The sequence below is a fragment of the Misgurnus anguillicaudatus genome, chromosome 10 (assembly GCF_027580225.2).
Source record: "Misgurnus anguillicaudatus chromosome 10, ASM2758022v2, whole genome shotgun sequence".
Lineage (NCBI taxonomy): Eukaryota > Metazoa > Chordata > Actinopteri > Cypriniformes > Cobitidae > Misgurnus > Misgurnus anguillicaudatus.
This window is the reverse complement of record NC_073346.2, coordinates 34706660-34729291: the sequence shown is the minus strand read 5'-3', so window position 1 is coordinate 34729291 and position 22632 is coordinate 34706660. Positions and strand designations below refer to the sequence as shown.

The 22632-nt window shown below is 38.4% G+C and overlaps 2 protein-coding genes across 36 annotated transcripts in view; both read left to right on the top strand.

Moving 5' to 3' along the window:
- rims2a (regulating synaptic membrane exocytosis 2a) overlaps nucleotides 1-12277 on the top strand; it is a 200943-nt gene extending 188666 nt beyond the window's left edge. For 32 of the 33 annotated variants that reach the window (XM_073872457.1, XM_073872441.1, XM_073872437.1 and 29 more), the window contains 5 exons: nucleotides 8960-9101; nucleotides 9402-9514; nucleotides 9676-9777; nucleotides 9861-10000; nucleotides 11379-12277. In XM_073872457.1, the coding sequence (XP_073728558.1) occupies nucleotides 8960-9101; nucleotides 9402-9514; nucleotides 9676-9777; nucleotides 9861-10000; nucleotides 11379-11594 (713 nt within the window). In that variant the 3' untranslated portion in view covers nucleotides 11595-12277. Of the gene's footprint in view, nucleotides 1-5043; nucleotides 5448-8959; nucleotides 9102-9401; nucleotides 9515-9675; nucleotides 9778-9860; nucleotides 10001-11378 lie in introns of those variants that run through there. The other variant, XM_055211131.2, reaches the window with a different exon arrangement.
- A 1695-nt stretch (nucleotides 12278-13972) lies between these two features.
- On the top strand, nucleotides 13973-22600 carry LOC129448610 (dendritic cell-specific transmembrane protein). 3 transcript variants are annotated; one of them, XM_055211137.2, is made up of 4 exons: nucleotides 13973-14612; nucleotides 18428-19486; nucleotides 20116-20442; nucleotides 22365-22600. In XM_055211137.2, the coding sequence occupies exons 2-4, from the start codon at nucleotides 18458-18460 to the stop codon at nucleotides 22422-22424; spliced, it is 1416 nt and encodes a 471-aa protein (XP_055067112.2). In that variant the 5' UTR covers nucleotides 13973-14612; nucleotides 18428-18457; the 3' UTR covers nucleotides 22425-22600. The 3 variants fall into 3 exon arrangements, with proteins under 3 accessions (XP_055067112.2, XP_073728571.1, XP_073728572.1); XM_073872470.1 differs by lacking the exon at nucleotides 22365-22600 and having other exon boundaries at nucleotides 20116-21051; XM_073872471.1 differs by lacking the exons at nucleotides 13973-14612; nucleotides 22365-22600 and having other exon boundaries at nucleotides 17943-19486; nucleotides 20116-21051.
- Nucleotides 22601-22632: the final 32 nt, after the last annotated feature.

Here is a 22632-nt window from a genome sequence, read left to right as displayed (position 1 = left end):
TGTTGGTATGCATCATCACTACAGTCCAAACTATCTCAGCCTTTTAATGCTTTTCCAGCTTAATCTTTGGCTATGCAAGTCGACCAGTTAGACCACAAAGGCAAACCAGATCAGCCTTTGCTGATTTTACTTTTGGTGCAACTTACAGTTTGTGTGGTGTGATGATTTTATAATTTTGGAATAAAATCGATTATTTGCCGGCAATACAATAATCCAACTTTTGCATGTGTGCAAACTAGCAAGGGGTCATTAACTAGCACTTAACAGGCTAGAAAACTAGTCCTTGTGCATGATGGGTGTTCAGAGACTTTAGATTCTCAGATTGTGAGTTCATTTGGTTTTAGAGTAAAACATTAATTCAGGTGTCGGTCAGGAATCGTTGCTGTGTTGCGGTATGAATGGTTGCGGTTCTCTGTATTGTGTAATAAAAATGTGGAGAGGTCGTCTCTTCCCCATGTTCAGTTTCACAGCTCCACAACTTGCGTTTGGCAAGACATCTGTGGCAAAGTGCTTTTGGCAGCTTTAGAGAGATCCGTACATTGTGTTGTGTCCTTTCATGTCTGCTAGAAGAACTCGCAACACCCCAATATATAACAGCCGTAAATCTCAGCACATTTTTAATTATGAATTTCATAATGGACCAGAAAGTAATTTTACAGTTGATTTGTACTTTTGACAAATCCGTTTAATATGATGCACATTCTACACTGGCAGAAATTATAATATGTACCCCAGATGTAGTGTTGTAGTACTCAAGACTCTGTCTCGACTATCTTTGGTCTCAGTCTTGTCCTAGGATTTTATTTCAAGAGCGGTCAAGACCACAGATGCGAGAATTAGGGGGCGTGTACACCAAAGCAGTTAAACGCCAGGTGGATGATGACTGTAGGCCCTTGGCAGCTTTTTTTGCCAGTGCTTTAACTTCTGCTTTGTTTATCAGTCAGTCGTTTAACGATGCACAGGTTGGTAGTTGTGATATTTGTCCACTGTGATTGGACAGCCGAATGAGAAGTGACATTGACGAGCTGAGCGTTTTACCCAAAGTTAAACTGCTGGGGTTTTGAAAAGCATGGCGCTTCCATTGGAATCAATTGAAAACATATGTGCACACTGATGTTAACGTCTTGGTGTGCATGCCCCCTTACACTACATTGCTGGTGCATTATCTGATTTATGTGTTAGCATCATTAAAGTGATTGGATAGAAACTCTGGGCTTTAAAATCAACTTCTTTTGTTACTGTTGTGCCGTTAAAAGAGGAATGGGATATAGTCCAAAAAGAAATCTGTCAACAAAATTTATACAAAGGCTCACAATATGCAAGATGTAATTCCATCTAGTTTTTAATGGTCTTGGTCTTGACTGTTTTTGGTGTTAGTCTTGTATTGGTCTCAAACTCTTGGTCTGGACACCCTCTGGTCTTGGTCTCGTTTTAGGTGGTCTCAACTACAACACTGCCCAGCTGTTTATATTAGTAACTCAGAGGTACATATTCATATTTAAAGTAGGGATGCACCGATATGGAAATTTTGGCCGATACCGATAACTCTTTATATTTGGGGGCTGATAACCGATATATATATAGGCCAATAAACATTCATATTAATTTCACAATATAAAAACTCCCAGACCGCGGACATCTTGTCTTTGCGCTAGACTAGCATACTCTTCTTAAGCCCGCAACACGTGTCATCTTCGTGCTATGTCACAGAAAGCACCAATCAATACTCCACATGGCCAGCAATGAGCAAGTGAAGTGGTTCAACAAACCAAAATAATCCATCATTTATCGGCTTTCATTTATCGGCCTAATTTTGCTATCAGACCGATAACCGATAATATTACAAATAAGCAGTTATCGGCCGATAACGATATGTCGGCCGATATAGTGCATCCCTAATTTAAAGGTGACAGAGAATGAAATAGCATTTTTACCTTTTCTCAGTTAAATAACTGTAGTCTACTCGCATTCACGCACATACGAAAAGTGCTAGACATTCTGAACATCTCTGTTTCAAAGAAATTCCTCCTTTAGAAATGTCCGCCAGAAAATGGCCCAATCTGAACAATGGATACATATTATGTGAAATGCATCTCACTGCCCCCCCACTCTCTTTAAATTCCCTCCCCTTCAAAATTATTTGCATACATCCGGCCTCTCGCCTCCAACAGGAAGTAAATTGCAGCAGTGTTCGCGAAGTTCAAGGCGAAATGGCGAGTCGCGTTCCGAGGCGTGCTCTTCTATTTGTAAAATTTCATAATGAGGTTGCCAGTTAAGCCCGAAGGGATGCCAAATAGGTGCAAAACCATGCATTTAAAATCCCCCACCCTAATATAGCTTCCTGAGAGAGGTTTTTAGGAAGCTTCTAAGGCATTACACACCCAACCAAAATGTTGTTGTCTACATATCACATCACAGAACAAGAATAAATACTCCATTCAATCATTCTATGTCACCTTTAATGGTACATATTAGGACCTTTTTAACCATATTGACCTTTTAGTTATCTCGTCAATTAAGAAAAATTGCTTTCCTGCCAATGACGAGTTTTTACGGCAAACCATATTTCCGCTATTATCCACTAGGTGTCGCTCTTACCCAACTCATAAAACACTAAGGGCCCTATTTTAATGATCTAAGCGCATTGTCTAAAGCGTACAGCGCAACGTCTAAATGGGCGAGTCCGAATCCACTTTTGCTAATTTAACGAAGGGATAAATGGTTTGTAAGCCAAGCGCATGGTCGAAAAGGGTTGGTCCTATTTCTTTAATGAGTAATGGGAGTATTTTGGGCATAACGTGCAATAAACCGATGAGAGTCTCAGCTCTCATCCCCTTTAAAAGCCTGTTGCGCTGGCGCTATGTTTAATCCCTATTTAGATGACGGACTTTGTAAACTGAAAAACTAAGCGGAGGAAGAAGATCCCCAGTTTAAGATTATTGTTAAATAATTGTGTTGTTTTTCACTTGTATTGAAATTTTATTTTTTATTAAAACCTCTAAAACCCGTTTTCTTTTAGTCATGGAAGTAAAAAAACAGGCTTTTAATTGCATAATATCATCAAAAAATAATTTACAAGTATGTAAGAAAAGGTTTGTACTCTAAAAATACTTTATTTGTAACAAACAGGAGATAAAGAATTTACAAACGGCTCTCCGAATGTTTCAGCACTTGGACAGCGTTTTTTTAAGCAAAGAGTTTTTTTAAGCATTACTTAAAAATGTTTCTCATCTCACCATATCCACAGGTACAGAATCATCATATACAATAAATCCGTGAGGTAGCATGTTAAAAAAAACATTTAAAAACAGATGCATTTGTTTAAAGCAAAGCATTTATTTACTTACCAGGCTGCAGGTGAAGCAGCTCTTTGCGCTTTCTAATCTCATAATTAGTCCTCATTTATGTCCAAGAGACTCAATAATAATCTTTTACATTTCAATCCTTTAATATTTTTATATTTGAAAAGTGTTTTGTGTTGCTGAGCATTCATATGTGATAAGCAAACCTGCGTTTTCATCCCGTTTATATAGCGCATATTTCTAACGCGCTCTTTAAATAACAAAAAACATATTGCGCCATTGACTTTAGACTTTAGACCAGGTTTTAGTTGGTCAATGGCGTAGTCTATTTTAGTTGCCTCAAAAGAGCAACGCGCCAACATCGCGCCTGAACACACCTCGTTTTTAGATCAGAACGCAAACATGGGCGCAAATGCATTTGCTATATAAACAACGTGGCGCTAAACCTATTGTATGTTTATTTATTTAACTCTTTCCCCGCCATTGACGAGTTATCTCGTCAATTTGCAATACTGCTATTATCCACCAGGTGCGCATTTCTGCAACATTTAAAACCCGGAAGTATGTCCGAAACAGCTTTATGTCCGTCTAGGTCTTGAGGATCGCTCTGCATCTAATCTCTATCAAAGTCCTTTATAAAAAAAATTATTATCTCACCTTTTTGCTCAAAATTTGGTATATTTGAAGAAACAAATGAAGATAGGATGAAATGTTTATTGTGTGTGCAAAAGCATAGGATCTGTAATTTTATTTGATATATTGTATGTTTATATATTTAACTCTTTCCCCGCCATTGACGAGTTTTCTCGTCAATCTGCAATACTGCTATTATCCACCAGGTGCGCATTTCCGCAACATTTAAAACCCGGAAGTATGTCCGAAACAGCTTTATGTTCGTCTAGGTTTTGAGGATCGCTCTGCATCTAATCTTTATCAAAGTCCTTTATACAAATTTTAATTATCAAAATTTGGTATATTTGAAGAAACCCATATTTGAGAGGTAATAAACAGAGAACAAATGAAGATAGGATGAAATGTTTATTGTGTGTGTAAAAGCAGAGGATCTGTTCTGATTTTGATATATTGTATGTTTATATATTTAAAGAAAAAACATTTCTGGAAGGCATTCAATAATAAAAAAGCTGGTGAGGAAAGGGTTAAAGGCTACTTCCCCAGTAAAAGCTTAGGTGCGTATTTTGATCTTTTTTATCATATTTTGAAATATAACAAACTTATCTGATCACCTTTAACTCGCGTTGATGTCTGAAGTGGATGAAAATGCTTTGCTATGGCTGCCATCCACAAGTTATGACTCTGTAAATATTTGCAATGCTTTTTGCTGTTGTATTTTTCATCAATAGCAATGATTCAGTTGTTTCTCTGGCCGCACATCTTCTGTGGTAAACATTTACTCTGGTAGATAGTGAAGGTGCAAGATAAAAGATGTACGTCAGCACGGAGAAATAAATCAAGAGGAGAAATTAGCCATGTGTGTCTGTTTGTCTGTACACGTGAACTATGGGTGACAGGCATGTGGAGAGTCAAGGCAAGAGATGCTCGGGTTCCTAATGGCCTCATATGCACATACACATTCGCTGTATCTCTGGGTAAAGCTCATGCGCCTCAAGGAGCATTTGTAGCAGTGAGCCAAATCGTGGCTTCTGATTGGCTGAGAGAGAGGATGTGAGAGAGAGCCAGACTCCTCCTGCCTCCCTCCTCCTGTGTGTTGGAATAGAGATAGCTTGAAAAGAGCAGACAGCCCTGACTGCATTGAGCGCTGGATACACACCAATGCTGCATACCGCAGAACGTTCCAAACCAGTAACCCGAAAAAATACACCCGGATGTGCAGAACCGACCGCGTCGAGATCTCATCTCTCTGCCGACAAGTAATGTTTAGAGTTTCATCTGCTCAACCCGTCTTCTGCAGTCTCAGCACCACAGCATCCTCTCCGCTCGGTTTGTGCATCTAACCTCAGGCAGCGACGGTAAACATGGGCAGACAGAGCCATGATGGAGGCACGGGTACGGGCGGCAACGGCGGGCGCATGCAGCGCTCTCAGAGTCGCATGAGTCTGTCAGCCTCGTTCGAAGCGCTGGCTGTGTATTTTCCCTGCATGAACTCCTTTGATGAAGAAGAGGGAGGTAAGAGAACAGAGATGGTGATAAGATTGTCTGTGTACGTTTACCTTCGGGAGGTCTGGATATGCTTCTTATATGTCAAACATCAGATGTTTTTTGTTCGAGAAGGCGATATTAACTCTTTTATGTTATATTTTGTTGCTTGAGTAATTATAGTGAAATTATGACATGGTTGTGAAGTGCTATAACAGTGTATAATAGTGAGTCATTTGTACTGCAGTGATCGTTTTGGACTAAATAGCTATTCAGTGGTTTGATTGGGTGTCAACGGTATCATGTGTTATGACCTTGAAGATCTTTGATTTCCTGCGTTTTTCTCTCTCTCTCTCTCTCTCTCTCTCTCTCTCTCTCTCCTCTTACTCTTCCTTCAGCCTCCAGAGATTAATATCACATAAGTATCATATGACTTCTTGTATCTTGGAGAACAGACGTAGTTTGGCTTTTTAATGTGGTGCGCCATGGCGCAGAAGTAGAGTTCATTAAATTCAATAGGATCTCGAACCGTTTGTGTCTGTGAGAATGGTATGGTTTTATGGTATATCTCAAGCCATGTCTCTTTTTCACGTTACTGTTTTTATCATCTTCGCTGTAGATACAGGCTTTATTTTTTATTTCTTTAAATAATAAAGAACTCATTAGTTAAGGTGATATTTGTCATTTCCGTGCCACTGGTAAGAGTGGAAATAATGGTAATTTTCAAACTGTTTTTTTTTTTTTAAAGCAACTTCATGTCTACTTACACCCAGGCTCCATTTCTCTTGTTCATGAGTGAAAAGACATTGAGAAGTTTCTGATTGTTGGTATTTGCTTGGTTCAGCGCACCTGCGTAAGCTGTCATGTCAAATTACTGCGCTTTTCACGGAACGGACGCTATGGCTTATTTGTAGGCTAAATATAGGAACTCGAAAGAAAAATGTGTATATTTGTGCTAGCAAAATGAGTTCAAATGCACAAGTTCTCTTTCAGGTAATAGAAAGTATAAAAGTCCATTTTGATAAGTACATTAAAGGTGCAGTGTGTAAATTTTAGCGGCATCTAGTGGTGAGGTTATGAATTGCAACCAATGGCTCAGTCCACTGCTCACCCCTCGCTTTGTACCACCAGACAAACAGGTCATCACCGGAGACAACTTAGTAAAAAACGTTTGTCCATTAAGGGCTTTCTGTAGAAACATGGCGGCCCAAAATGGCGACTTCCATGTAAGTGAACGCTCTGTGTATGTAGATAAAACATCTCATTATAAGGTAATAAACAAATAACGGTTCATTATGAAAGGTCTTTATTGCACCCCTGATAAATTGGATTTCTGTCAAGAGATTCTTCTAAAAATTACACACTGCACCTTTAAGCACTCGTCTAGTGGTCCCAATGCTCTAAAGAGTCATTTAACATCTAAAATTATCTTTATTTGTACGTATTCTGAGAGGTGCCCCGTCCAAAATGCTTAAAGGAGGCCATGTCACAAGACTTTTTTAAGATGTCAAATAAATCTTTGGTGTCCCCAGAGTGCACATGTGAAGTTTTAGCTCAAAATGCCATATAGATAATTTATTATAGCATGTTAAAATTGCCACTTTGTAGGTTTGTGCAAGAATATGCCGTTTTGGGTGTGTCCTTTAAAATGCAAATGAGCTGATGAAATTCAAACACTGATCGCAATGATGGGGGTAATTGTTGCAATTGAAACTCAATTGTGCTGTGAATTATTTTCTCTCTCTCTTTCTCTCGGAACTAAATGGCTGTGCCGTGGTTGGATAGTGCAGATTAAGGGGCGGTATTATTATAACAAGATCTTCTTATGACATCATAAGGAGAGGCAAATTTCAATGACCTAATTTGTCACTTGCTTGCAGAGAATGGTTTACCAAAACTACGTTACTAGGTTGATCGTTTTCACATTGTCTAGGTCAGTGGTTACCAAACTTTTTCACCATGCGGCCCCCCTTGTGTACAGTGCATTTTGTCGTGGCCCCCCAAAATAAAATTTATGACAAAAACATTTTTAAAATGTAATATTTTAATTAAACAAAACATATAAAATTATACCTAGTAGTGCTGTTGGTTAGTTGGCTTATTATTTTTTAGGTTTAATTACACAGAATTCATGGTAAATGAATGTATTTTATAAAATGTCATAAAACTGGGGCCCCCTGGCACCATCTCACGGCCCCCCTGGGGGCCCGGGCCCCCAGTTTGAAAACCACTGGTCTAGGTTAACACTGGGAACCCAATTATAGCACTTAAACATGGAAAAAGTCAGATATTCATGCCATGGCCCCTTTAATCTAATACAAAGATGCGTGCATCCACATGTGCGTGACATTTTTGTTTCGGTTTTAAAAACATGCAGGAATTAGAAGAGTACAGGACTTGCTTGATGTAAAAGAGTTATTAAGAGTGACAGGACTCAAAAACGATCTTCCTTGCGCTGACTGACAGATCTGAAACATGCACACCGATGCATGAGCACGCTAGCCTGATATATATATACACATAAATAAAAGTTTTAAAAATATCTGTTTTGCCAAGAATTACGCAGATATAATCTGTTATGTCTCAAGTAAATATTTGGTTAACTCTTGAGGGAAAATATTTGATGTTTAACATTATATTAGATTCTTGCATTACAGTAGATCTTAAAGCTGTCTGTCTCAATGTCAATCAAAATATAAAAGAAAGAAAAAAAGTTGAACATATATTTTTCCTGTAGTATTGTTGTCTAACCTTCAAAATTCTTTCTTTCAAAACAATTTCTCAAAATTGCCTTGCTGACTTTATCAACTTCAAACACGTGTAGCTCTGTTATTTTTTTAGATTCCAACAAATCATACATCATCTTGAAGGTTTTTTGTTTGTCAAACTCATTTTAGAAAATTTGAGTTCTTGTCCTGAGTGGAAGATCCATTCTATTGGGTCAGAAGCATGTTTGATATCACACCCATAATGTGTGCCAAGGGTCTAAAATGTACTTCTTTTCAATGCTGATTTGTAGGGATGCACCGATACTGGTATCGGGTGTCAGCCTTGGTATCACATTTTCTAAAGTACTCGTACTCGTTAAAAGTCCCCCGATATCGGGGATCGATACCAGAAATGTCTATGTTTGAGCGTCGTATAAGGGGTTAATGCCTCTTGTGTTGTCCAAAGAGTCAGAGTTTACAACAAACTGAAAAAAATACTTGAGTTGTACTGTCACTGTTTAATTTATAATTATTTATTCTGTAATATGTTGCATACAACATGCTTTTCATTTTAAATAAATGTTCTTAATTCCAAACTAGTCCCTTGTTTTTTTGTTAAATTATATGACTAAAGCTGTTACTTGTAACAAAAATTTTTTTTATTAAGTACTCTGTATCGGTATCGGCAAGTACTGAAATGCAAGTACTCGTACTCGTATTCCAAAAAAGTGGTATCGGTGCATCCCTTCTTATTTGTCTTCAGTTTGATTCACTTTTATCAACAAACATCTTTACAAATTGAGTTTCTCTTTTTTCCCCTCTCTGTTTTTGCAGAAGCAGGAGGAAAGAAGCTTCGTAGCACAATTCAGAGGAGCACGGAGACCGGTCTGGCTGTAGAGATGCGAACCCGAATGACCCGGCAGGCCAGTCGTGAATCCAATGATGGGAGCATGAACAGCTACAGCTCGGAGGGGAAGTGAGTAACAAAACACATGCTGTATATATGCTGAAATACAAACCATCAGCACCCCCATCCAACAGAGACCCAATCTCAGAAATTTCAGTATGTGATGGTGAAAGCTTAAAGGATCATTTATCAGTGAACAGTTGATTGCAGCATTTGTATGCTTCAATTTAATCATCAAACTCAATAAATATGAAATAGCACAGAGTCAAGTAGAGCGCAAGCAAAACTCCACACGTAGATGGCAGGGACACAGTTATTTTTCTATTGGCAGTACTTGTATTTATCTAATAGAATCTTTTTCATCCTCAGTCTCATCTTCCCTGGTGTAAGACTTTCCTCTGACAGCCAGTTCAGTGATTTCCTGGATGGACTTGGCCCCGCCCAGCTTGTGGGAAGACAGACGTTAGCCACACCCCCTATGGGTAAGCGCCAAACCCCATCCTTTCCTACATGTTTATTTGGTTCTATGTACACACTTGACTTAAGTATTTGTGGTTCCAGTGCACTCAACCTGAATTCTTTCATGTTCTTCCTATAATATTTCACATCCTTTGCTCATGAATCGTCTATAAATCCAACGTAGGTGACATTCAGATTGGGATGGTGGAAAAGAAAGGAGCGCTGGAGGTTGAGGTCATCCGAGCCAGAGGCCTTGTGGGCAAGCCAGGTTCTAAGGCATTGCCAGGTCAGTGCTGCTCTTGTTTCTGATGTTGATTTTCAGCATAAAATCGTCATCATATGTGTGAACTCCATCTGTTTACTTTACAGCCCCTTACGTTAAAGTGTATCTACTGGAGAATGGTGCCTGTATAGCAAAAAAGAAAACAAAAGTAGCACGAAAAACACTGGACCCACTTTACCAGCAGCAGCTGTCGTTTGAAGAGACTCCAGGAGGAAAAGTTTTACAGGTACAATTTTGATGGTTTAATGGGTAGAATATTGATGGTTTTACAAAAGAAGTATTGATGGTTTTGAAGGAAAACTGGTGGAATATTGGTGGGTTTACAGGTAGAAAATCGCTGGGTTTACAGGTAGAAAATCGGTGCGTTCACAGGTAGAATATTGGTGGGATCACAGGTAGAATATTGGTGGGATCACAGGTAGAATATTGGTGGGATCACAGGTAGAATATTGGTGGGATCACAGGTAGAATATTGGTGGGATCACAGGAGAATATTGGTGGGATCATAGGTAGAATATTGGTGGGATCACAGGTAGAATATTGGTGGGATCACAGGTAGAATAATGGTGGGATCACATGTAGAATATTGGTGTGATCATAGGTAGAATATTGGTGGGATCATAGTAGAATATTGGTGGGATCACAGGTAGGATATTGGTGGGATCACATGTAGAATATTGGTGGGATCACAGGTAGAAAATTGGTGGGATCACAGGTAGAATATTGGTGGGATCACAGGTAGAAAATTGGTGGGATCACATGTAGAATATTGGTGGGATCGTAGGTAGAATATTGGTGGGATCGTAGGTAGAATATTGGTGGGATCACAGGTAGAATATTGGTGGGATCACAGGTAGAATATTGGTGGGATCATATGTAGATTATTGGTGGGATCACAGGTAGAATATTGGTGGGATCACAGGTAGAATATTGGTGGGATCGTAGGTAGAATATTGGTGGGATCGAAGGTAGAATATTGGTGGGTTCACAGGTAGAATATTGGTGGGTACACAGGTCGAATATTGGTGGTTTCACAGGTAGAATATTGGTGGGTTCGCAGGTGGGATCACAGGTAGAATATTGGTGGGTTCACAGGTAGAATATTGGTGGTTTCACAGGTAGAATATTGGTGGTTTCACAGGTAGAATATTGGTGGTTTCACAGGTAGAATATTGGTGGGTTCACAGGTAGAATATTGGTGGTTTCACAGGTAGAATATTGGTGGTTTCACAGGTAGAATATTGGTGGTTTCACAGGTAGAATATTGATGGGTTCACAGGTAGAATATTGGTGGGTTCGCAGGTGGGTTCACAGGTAGAATATTGGTGGGTTCGCAGGTGGGTTCACAGGTAGAATATTGGTGGGTTCACAGGTAGAATACTGATGGGTTCACAGGTAGAATATTGATGGGTTCACAGGTAGAATATTGATGGGTTCACGGTTAGAATATTGATGGGTTCACAGGTAGAATATTGGTGGGTTCACAGGTGGGTTCACAGGTAGAATATTGATGGGTTTACTAGTGTCAAAATGGCTAAATGTGTTGTTTTAAATGTTGTTTTTCCTCGTGAATGATATTGAGATTTGTTTTCTTTTCATTGTAGATCATTGTATGGGGAGACTACGGACGTATGGACCACAAGTCTTTCATGGGAGCTGCTCAGATACTTTTAGATGATCTGGACTTGTCCAACCTGGTTATTGGCTGGTTTAAGCTGTTCCCGCCCTCTTCATTAGTCGACCCATCTTTGGCCCCGTTGACTAGAAGGGCGTCCCAGTCATCTCTCGACAGCGGATCCGGACCATTCGGCCGCTCGTAGCAGTTTTCTGAAATAAGCGTTATTGTAGCAGCCATTGGGTCGAGTTTGAGATTTGCGACAGGTCCCGTTTCCCCGGTAACACTGCATGCTTGATGTTGTGTGTTCAGAGCTTGTTTCTTAGGGGTGATTAAAGGGGTCCTGTGTTTGCTCGCAAAAAAAGTCGCACACATTGTGCGCAAAAAGCACCCAATAAGGGTAGGGGAGAGACAAGCTGAACAAAGCTGAAAATGGGATCGTTAGCTTAAGGAAAATCACAATTCCTGCTTTTAGAACCTTTTTGAAGCCATCAGAGATGGGTCTGAACTTAGAACCAGTCGGATTCTTCAGAAGCCCTTTTTGAATCGGGCTACAATGTTCTCTTCGACTTTTCTTTTACCTTTTATTTCATGTATGTTTTAATGTTGATGTATTTGTATCTACATGGGCTAACAGTGTTCCTTACCAGAGACTGGGTCAAGCCATGCCAACAGACCCAGAAATGTACACGTGAAATGAATATGAGATGGGATTGAGCTTTGATTTTGCACCTCACTCCCCTGATATGATTCTGCTAGATCAACACGGAGATGAAATCTAGGTTTGAATTGTTGTGAAAAACCTTTTAAGATCAAACTGAATTACTTCTCTTGATACTGTATGAAAACTAAACGTTTTTATTTTGCATGGACACAACTTTAGCTGAACTTGAGGAAAAAAAAGAAAAAATAGTTGGAAAATAAATACAAAATATTTTCTTGAGACTGCTACTCTCAACAACTACAAGAAAACTACAAGAGAAAAGAAAAAAACTAACCGGATCAGCCATTTTCAAGATTTCTATTATTTTTAAAGATAAATTTCACTAGTGCATGGTTTTCATTGGGGAGTGAATGCTACAGTGTGATTTGAAAAACATGAAACCTTGTTTTATCGTCCTGTAGACCGTTCATTGGTCTTTCCTGTATTTTTACAGACAATGAAAAGCTTAACACTTTATTTACAATCTGTTAATGTGACAAAGACGTTCAACAATTAAATGTCTATGATTTATAACTGTAAAGGCGTAAGCCTTATGAAGCTAAAGATTATGTGCAAATTGTACACGTTTCTCTACTTCTCCCTTGTCCCAGGGTAACTGCTGTACTTCTTGATTCCGATGTCAGATTTCTCCCAACATTGTTCGGATTCTTTTTTATGTTCCTGGCTGTTCCTTTTCTACAGCTCTGTCTGTATATTGTTTGAAGATCATTCGTTTAACAAGCATGTTGAAAAGGGTTTTTGGCAACAAGGCTTGGGCGCACATCTTACAGTAACTCAGCATGTTTTGATAAAGACGATATTTGGAGAAAAAAAGCAGTGCATGTCGATGATGATCCTTTACCCCACATGAATTTCGTTTTTGTGAAAGTTAGGCAGCGGTCTTACGTGGACCAGAAGGGCAAAAAATCCGAATGAACATTCCACCTTAGCAAATCATACTTTGTTGAAAATTTAAGGGAAAGGTGACCAGGGATTTTTTTTTATCTTTATGGAAATATGAGCTGCAGTATTCCTGACAAAAGAGCCCAATATTTCACAAGGTCTTTACACTGGAGGTGGCTGCAGCTGACAGATTTTCGCAGTATTGTACTGTGCAGTTTTCCTAGCATGATGCTGTCTGCAGAGAAATGCACACTGGGACGATAATATTGCCACACGATATACCTTTCATTTTTATTTCTTTGTTTTTCAAGAAAGTAGTCGATTCATATATTTTTGTTAGTTTATTTACGAGCCAAGACCTATTAGTTTTTTATTTTCTATTTTTAGTAATAATCAGAGCTTCTTATATCTTGGAAGTATGACACAATAAAAATGCCTGATCGAGACATTATACCTCTTCCAATAAAATTTGCTTTTTTGTGACAAAATAAATACTTGTTTTTCATCTGTAACGAAATTTCTGTCGACATATGATTTGGGTGTACATCTGTTATGTCGTACTGTATGAGATTTTAATAGTAATCTATAAACAACACAAACCTTTTTCCGATCTTTTGGAAGTGGGATAATGTCTCATGATGTCAAAGATATGCTCTGTTCTCTTTCAAATGCCTTCTCTCTTTATTATTATTATTAATTATTATTTCTTACTTTATTTTGGTGCAATGTATTTATTGGCCAAGGCTATGTCTTGGTCAAGTATGGTTGAGTACAGAGATTTATGTAAGTTATTTTTCAAATTAAAAAATAAAAATGGATATTACACTGGCAAATGAGTGTTACCAACTAGTATTAAAAAAATCAGTTTCTATTTACAATATTTTTTTCTGACACATGAAAACAACATAACAATCAAATATTTATTCATTCATTTAATCATAAGATAGATATAAGGTGAATACGTTTTTATTAAAAAAACTAAACCAAAAACATATCCCGCCAGGTTCACATACGGCTTAAAACACACCTTTAAGCTGTCTCAACTGAAAATAACTTGCTCTGACAGATCCTAAAATATACCATTACCAATGATTTGTCTCAAGATGCACACCAGTAAGGTCTTTTTCTAATGCATGTTTAATAGAGATGCTTAAAGGTACAATTTGTAAGATATTTGCAGTAAAATATCCAAAAACATCTAGGTCAGTGTTATATATTTTGTTCATCTGATTACTTATACTGTAATATCTCTAATGTTTTAAACTACTAAATTGTAAGAAAATTGCCATTCTAAACAGTGACACGGGGCAGTATGATGCTAATATCCACGTTACCCTTTGGCTTTACTGACATGTATGACTAACAATTTCGTTTTGAACATTACATGAAACCTTACATAATGAAATAAAATGGTGTCATCAAAAGAAATTATCAAAATAGACTGAAAACATGCGTTACCATCAGTGTTCTTCTGTGGTTATGAATCAGCATTGTGATGATACATAGAAGGAAGTAAAGGATTGTGGAAAATAAAACAACTTCCTGTTTCTTTACTTTAAAAGAAGCAAGCGCTGTCATAAAACACATAACACAACCTGGACTGCTGACGAACACGAGGTAAGTTTGACAAACACTTGCATGCCAGGTCAGTTTATAATTTACTCTTTGAAATGAAATGATAGACTTGTTATGCTAGTCACTATTGCTGCCTAAATCCCAGTTTTAGAAAGGGACATCACATCCGATGCCTGAATGTCATGAATATTAGATAAAATAATAAAGTAGAACCAATAATTCCAGCTTCTTTTTCAGAGATGCATTTTCTGAAATGCCTTTTAATTAACTCAAGGTTTCAAAGTCATGCTTATTGGAAGTGTCCTATCAGAGAAAACAGTTGATGTAGTTAATTATTTTTACATTTTGGTAAACACGTAGCAGCATTTAAAGTATACATTGTTTCCCAGACAGGGTTTAGATGAATCCAGGATTTAGTTATTATGGGACATTTAACCCTTGTGGGTTGGTCCCATTTACTACCATTTCGGGTTGTTAGTGTACAAAAAAAGGCCACCGAATTAAACGGCTGCAAAAAATCATCAGACCATTATTTTTCCAATTTTTTTTTCAATCAACCTCAGTACTGATCAAATCCACCAAATGTCCACAAAATGTCCATGATTTCAACTCCCCAACCGCCAAGCTCACAAGTGGTGTCACCGATCTGAGGGGGGACAAAAATTTATTGATTTTCAATATAAAAAGTGACTGTGGACCGGACCCTTCCACCTCCCTCACAGTCTTGGGCTTGTCAAAGATTGATAAAAACATTGGCTTTGAAGCATTTTTCGTCTTTGTGCAGCATCAGTTTTTATTCTTTTCCTCCTTCATTTACTGTTTTTGCCCCATCGACTTCCATTATAACAGTGCTTCTCAAATAGTGGGGCGGGACCCCCATTTTTCAGTATCAAATGGTCAAAAAATATTATACTTTATATAAGGATTGATTTTTTTTATTTCAGGCAAATTGATGCATTTTAAGTCTTTTCTGTTACAGACTAAAAAACAATGTTAATAAAGTTATTCTTTGTTGTAAGTTGATCGATATTTCTTTTTTTGTTTTCTTTTTGTGTTTTCTCAATGTTAATAAGGATACAATGTTTTGCAGATGTGTAATTTTATAGACAAATTATACTATTTACAGTCGCGGCGGAGAGTTGGGGGGGGGCGCGAAATGTTTACTTCTTCTTAGGGGGGGGGGGGTGTGTGACAGAAAATAATTGAGAAGCACTGCATTATAACAACATTTTTTTATTGGAAAGGCATGACATCATATATATGACATCTCCAATATCCTGTTATACTCCAAATAACTTAATATACAAGCCAGAAATTAAGCTCTGTGTTTTGCACAGGCCTACTAAAGGGTTAATGGTGCCACATGGTGATCAACAGTAAAAATTACAAATTTTACCTCTTTGCCTCTTTAGCAAAAGGAAAAAACGCCAACATTCAAGAATGCATGATAATAAGGTGTCATTGCTTTGCAATCAAAAAATGTTGTTATAATGAAAGTCAACGGGGCAAAAAAAGCTACGAACAACTAATTAGGGAGAAAAAAATAAAATCTTTGACAAGCCCAAGACTATGAAAAGGGCCAAAAAAATCCAGTCCACAATCACCTTTTATATTGACTTTTATTTTTTTCATTAAATCAGTGACACAACCTATGAACCTGGCAACCAAAGAGCCACAATCACGGAACCTTTCCAAGCATTTGGTAGTTTTGATCAGCACTGAGGGCGATTAACAAATTTATGAAAAAAAATTTGAAAAAATATCAATCCGATACATCTCCACAGCCGTTTAATTCAGTGGCCCTCCCGCACACGAACAAACCGAAAGGGTAGTGAATTTGCCCACGGTATACTTTAGAGTTTTTGAAAATATTCAAAGCATTTTCTCAAAATATGTGTAAATATAAGATTTGTAAATTAAGACATAAAAAAACTAAAATGGCCTCAACCACCCACAAGGGTTAAGTAGTTTTTACAAACATGCATCAGTGCAAGATGTTTTTGAAGTGAGCCATCTCAAACATGCATTTTAGTCTGGGACTGGGATAAGCCCTTTACGGAAACCGCCACATTATCATGATGTGCGTCCCCTGGGAATCGAACCGATGATTTTCAATGCTGATCCATCAAAAAAAAAAAGTCAAAATATGTACCCCAACTAGGGCATTAACCTTTCAAAAAGTATAGCTTTGCAACTAAAGTGTTCATATTAGTACCTCAGAGATAGTATTTTAAAGGTACATATCGGTTACAAATGTATACATAGACCTGTACCTAATGGTACTTTTTATTAACTTTTTAAAGGGTACTGGCCCAGTGACAGCTGGAGTACATATTTTGTCTATATTTTTTATGGCGTAGCTTTGAAAGTCATCGGTTCGATTCCCAGGGGACACACACCACGACAATGAGGCGGCCCCCGGACAGGGCCCATCCCAGTTCCAGACCGAAATGCATGCCTAAGATGGCTCAATTTAAAAACATTTTGCAATGCCATATCTTAACATATATCAAATGCCATTGTTTTGTCACAAAATGCATAAAAGTAATTTTTTGTTTGTAAAAACTACTTAAAGGTGCAGTGTGTAATTTTTAGAAGGATCTGACAGAAATGCAAAATAATATACAAAACTATATTATCAGGGGTGTATAAAGACCTTTTTATAATGACCCGTTATGTTTTTATTACCTTAGAATGAGTCGTTTTTATCTACATGCACAGAGGGTCCCCTTACGTGGAAGTCGCCATTTTGTGCTGCCATTTTTCTACAGATGCACTTAACAGACAAACTTTTTTACTAAATTGTCTCCGACGATGACATGTTTTTCCGGTGGTGGCTACCGTAGCTTCTCTATGCGTTTCAAAAGCAAGGGGTGAGTAGTGGACTGAGCCATTAGTTGCAATTTGCAACCTCACCACTAGATGCTGCTTAAATTTACACACTGCACCTTTAAACGTCCTAAAACATCTAAAGCCTAGTCCTGGATTAATCTAAACCCTGTCTTGAAAGCTGTCCCAAAATGTATACTTTAAATGCCGCTAATGTAAATATACAAATTTAACTACATCAACTGTCCTCTAGGACAGCTATGGAAACATTGTGTAACATTTGTAAAATTTTTAGCAGTTTATCTACAGTATTGTATTATCATTTAAACCTTTTTTAAGGCACTCAGGCATTTTTTAAGGAAAACACCGCCCTTTTTCAACATTTCACTGTGTTCTCATCTCAGTCCAGACAAATCAATACATACCTATCTTTTTTTAATGTGTACACTCAATCTTTGTACAACGCATCATGAATGTGTTAGCATTTAGCCTAGCCCCATTCATTCCTTAGGGTCCAAACAGGGATGAACCCAGAAGCCACCAAACTTAGTTTTCAGCACTTTGACCTCGGCACGCAGTAACATCATCACTCCTGACTACTTCCCCTTTCGCTCAAACTTACGATAATATTACTGCTCGTCGAAGTCAAAGTGCTGCAAACTTAGTGTTCTTCCGCCACACAATATAGTTCTCTTTTTTATCCGCTTAAAAAAATCAACACATTTAATTTCGTGCCACCATTACTCGTGTAACAGTCTTTAAATAGGGAAAACGTGGAAGTGTTTGGTGGCTTCTAAATTCATCCCCGCCCGGATCCCAAGGAACGAATGGGGCCAGGCCAAATGCCAACGCATTCACGACACGATGCACAAAGATTAAGTGCACGCACCGAAAGAAGATAGGCATGTATTAATCTATCCAAGTTGAGGCAAGAACACAGTAAAACATTAAAAAACTGTGGTGTTTTCCTTTAATGTCTAATAAAATAACAGACAAAAGACATAAAAATCTTTCCTCTGAAATTTCAGGTAAATCAGGCGATAAAGACTAAAACAAAAATGTTTCAGCTGATAGCAAGACTACGTCCGATCTGGTCCAGCGTGTGTGACCTCTACACGAGCAACACCACGAAGAGCTGGAAGGAGAAACTTCTCCTGGTGTTTTCCTGCTTCACCTCCAGCCTCATTCTGAGCAGCTTAATCTTCCTCATCCTCCACTTTTCCTTCAAATGTAATCTGGAAGTCTCAGCTTCCATAAGCTGTGGTTTCTGTGTTTGTTTAACCCCAGCCATCTTTTTCTCAGAAAGGGCTCGCTGTTTTGCAGCCTTGCTTTTGATCTCCATGGGTTTGAAACAAGTGAGGTCTCTTCTTCTGACATTTGGAACGAGTTTGGTTATTTTCTTCAACATCAAGAACACGTTATGGAACGGCAGACTGCTCGCGAAAGGCCTGATTTGCAACTTGGAGGAAAAATTATTGGATATTAACATGGAGCCCTTTGGGAATTACATAAAAATGCTGAAATGGGTGGGAAATCAACTTCTAAGTATTAATCTAGTGAGCTACCATGCAGACTTCAAGCTTAAGCCGAAAGTTAACTCGGAGAGCTTTAAAACTCACATGGTCGAAGGTGAGCGAGCCCTAAATGAGACGGTTCGGAGCCTGCTGATGCTGACCGACGCCTTGTCTTCAGTAGGAAAGATCTTGTCTCCGACTTTAGGTCTCTTTCTTCTGTTGCTTCTCACGGCTCTGTACCTCAGGCGATTCCGCATTGACAAAAAGTACAACAACGTATATATCACAAAAAACTTTATTCGCTTTGATGAAAAGCAAAGGGAGAAAGGTAAACCTTGTGTCCTGCCGTTCACTAAAAGTGAATTGAAACGTTACATTATGACCCCGTCCCTCAGTCTGACGGCCCAGCGATGGAAAGCCATGCTTAAGTTCAGCATTCCCATATTAACCCATTGTCTCACCTGGCTGGTGTTTATCAGTCTAGACAGCTTCATATATTGGCTTATTGTAGTTCTAAGTAAGCGACTTGGGGATCTGGAGCCGCTTCGTGTTCCTGTGGGCATAAAACTTCAGGTATAAAATATTTACTATCAGTGGCGGCTCGTGACTGCTCTTCCGAGGGGCGCAAATTCAAAATGTGTTCGTAGGGTCATGTGTGTTGCAAAATATGTGTTTGTTGCGTCATGTGAACCATGTGCATCACGTGTCCCGTCAAAACAAGTGCCTACTGCATACGCGTCAAAACCGTTTATGATAAAAGAGACGCTCATGTTCACAAAATACACGCAAGACACTCATTTAACAGTAAACTCTGATTACGCTTGAGATTATGCGAGTATTGGCAAACACGAGCATAAACCCTTTAGACGCCTCTGCAGCAGGCACTTATTTTGACAATACACGTTATGCACATTGGTTTACTCGGCGTGCAAAACACATATTGTGAAATTACAAACCACACACATGTGAGGAACTTCACATCGTGCACCCTCGAAAAAAGAAGTCACCGGCCGCCACCGTCTACTATTATAGTTTCTCAAGCCATGGGTACTGAGTTTTAATGTGATTCGGTCTGTGAAATCCAGACTAAAGTCTCATAATTTAGTAATGAGATATTAAGCATCAAAGTCAATCTTTGACATGACCTTATTCATTTATTTCACCATTTGATTTGCAACTTTCTTTTTTCTTCATGTTGTAAGGAGGCAACTTTATTTTTAGGTTTATCTGTTGAGGAAAATGCGAAATGGGCCAACTTTTCCTACACCGTGTCTTTGTTTGAGAAGAAGTGTTTGCCTGAACCTGAACTGTGGCTATACAGATCTCTGGTCCCATTGTCTCTCGTTCTGGTCTTTCTGCTGTTTCTGAGTCTGCTCTCATCACAGCTCACGCAGCTCAGGGTTTTGCTGTCCGAACAGTTTTATTCAAATGTTGCGGTGAAACGCGCTGCCTATCTGCACGCAAAGATCTTAAAAAAGCGTCACAAATATAAAGCGGATAAAGGAGATCTGAAGACCTCGGTTATGCAGGTTTGTATTCAATACTACATCTACATACAGCACACAGGTTCCCTTACATTAAAGTCTGTGTCATGTTTCTACAGTAGCCCTAAATGGACAAACTGTTAGTGCGTTTTGTCACTACGTTGTCTCAGACAATGATGTGATTGTCCTGTGGTGGCTACTGTAGCTTCTCTATGCGTTTCTCGAAAGAGAGGGGTAAGCTATGGACTGAGCAGTCTCACCACTAGATGTCGCTTAAATTCCCACTTTGCATATTTAAATTTCTTGTAGATCACCAGGGGCCTCATTAGTAAGCGTGGGTAAAAATTCACGGCAAAGTCCATATTTCTAAAAACTGTCGGAAAATAAGCCATTCTATATAAGTCATATAAGCACTCTTTTATGTGTCTATGACATTAATTACGCATTGTTTAAAGGCGGAGGTTTGAAACTGCTCAACTGCGCACAAGTTCAAGATCATTTATGATTTATAAATTTCACATCTGACAGAAAGGGGTACGCGTGTTTTCTGCGCGCAGGTCGGTTTATGAATCACACATACGCATTTTTGATAAAAGGTCGTAAGATCAAATGTACGATGGTTTCTACACAGCATTTTATAAATAAGGCCCCTGAAATATATCAGAGAAAATCTTTTATTGCATTTTTAAAAATAAGTTGCTAGAAATGTTTTAGTTAAATCAACTTAGATTTACAAGTCATTTTAACTTACTATTATTTATCTTGACTAGAGATAAGTTGCTATAACTTATTACACAGCTCTCTGGAATGCTTGATTCTGATTGGTCAGTTGAGACATTTGCAGGTTCGTTCTTTTCAAATAATAACCGCTCCAAAGTAATAACGCATAGCCACAGTGTAAAAAAATTCAGTAGAAATTACAATGGTATTGCAGCTGGTTGCCGGTAATTTACCGTAGATTCAAATCCATGTTATTTACGGGCAAGAGTTTGTTCAAAGTTAAATAAACGTCAAACATCAACAAGTCTTTATCTTTACAGAACAAAACTATATAATAACAGCCTCATGCAAAGCATTCTGGGAACCAGAAATCATCATCAACCTTTTTTCTGTTTTTTGCTTCAGATTTTGTTTCCCAGAATGTTTTGCTTGATGCTGTTTTTTTGTTTTACTCTGTAAAGACAAAGACCTGCAAATGTTTAACGTTCATTTAACTTTGAACAAAATGTTGCCAGCAAAAAACACAAATTCAAATCTACGGCAAGTCACCGGCAACCCAGCTGCAATTTCTACAGAATTTCTTTACAGTGCAGTACTACTTGTATATTTAAAATCCCTCCGCGCCAACAAAGATTACCGTTTGGCGCCATCTTGTGACAAACACTGGACAACCACAATTAACAATGGAAAATGTTGACATTAATTTTAACATGTACGTGTACGGTAAAAACAAAACGTTTGAACAGTGGATAGATTTGGACGATTCAAATGGCTCCCCAATTTAGACGAAAAAACGAAAATTGAACTACGAAGAACAAACAACAACAAGACACAGAGATCTTACTGAACTGGACAAAATAGAGCATGACAGCTACGAAGCCAACACGCGGAAGGATAAAAATGTTAATTTAAAACAAATATGCCAATAAAATGTTTCAAATTCATATTCATGTCCATTTTTTTCATTATGTGAAATAAGCGGGATAATGTACAGGCAGCCGGTAGTTATCGCCAAATAAGCCCCGACAGTGTGTGATCAGGACCCGCCGCGAAGCGGACATTAGCCTGTACATTATCCCTTACTTATAAAATATAGTTGAAAGAAGTCAACTAAATTTTATAAGTTGTAGCAACTCATCTCTTCTTACACTTTTACAGCGCAGCTAAAAGCATTTGTGCTGTACAGTATGTTTTGTGTTTAGTGTCCTCATCAGCACACTAAAAATGTCTTTCTGTTTTCATTGCAGCCCAGTTTTTGGTGCCCTTTACTCTTCCATAAACGTCACAAGAACACAGATTCTGTCTGAATGTCTTCGAGGTTTGTAAGACATCGCTCACGAGTTTGATGTTAGACTGCAAAGCCTGTCTGCACATTTATGCAACGCACTTGGTGTTAAGCTTGTGCTGTCCGGTGCTCCGTTTATCAGCTCACATTAATTGCACTGAAAGAGTGTTCCTGGGTCTTAACCTTGCTTTAAAGGTGCTCCCTTTGAATATGAGAGCCACTGTTGTGCA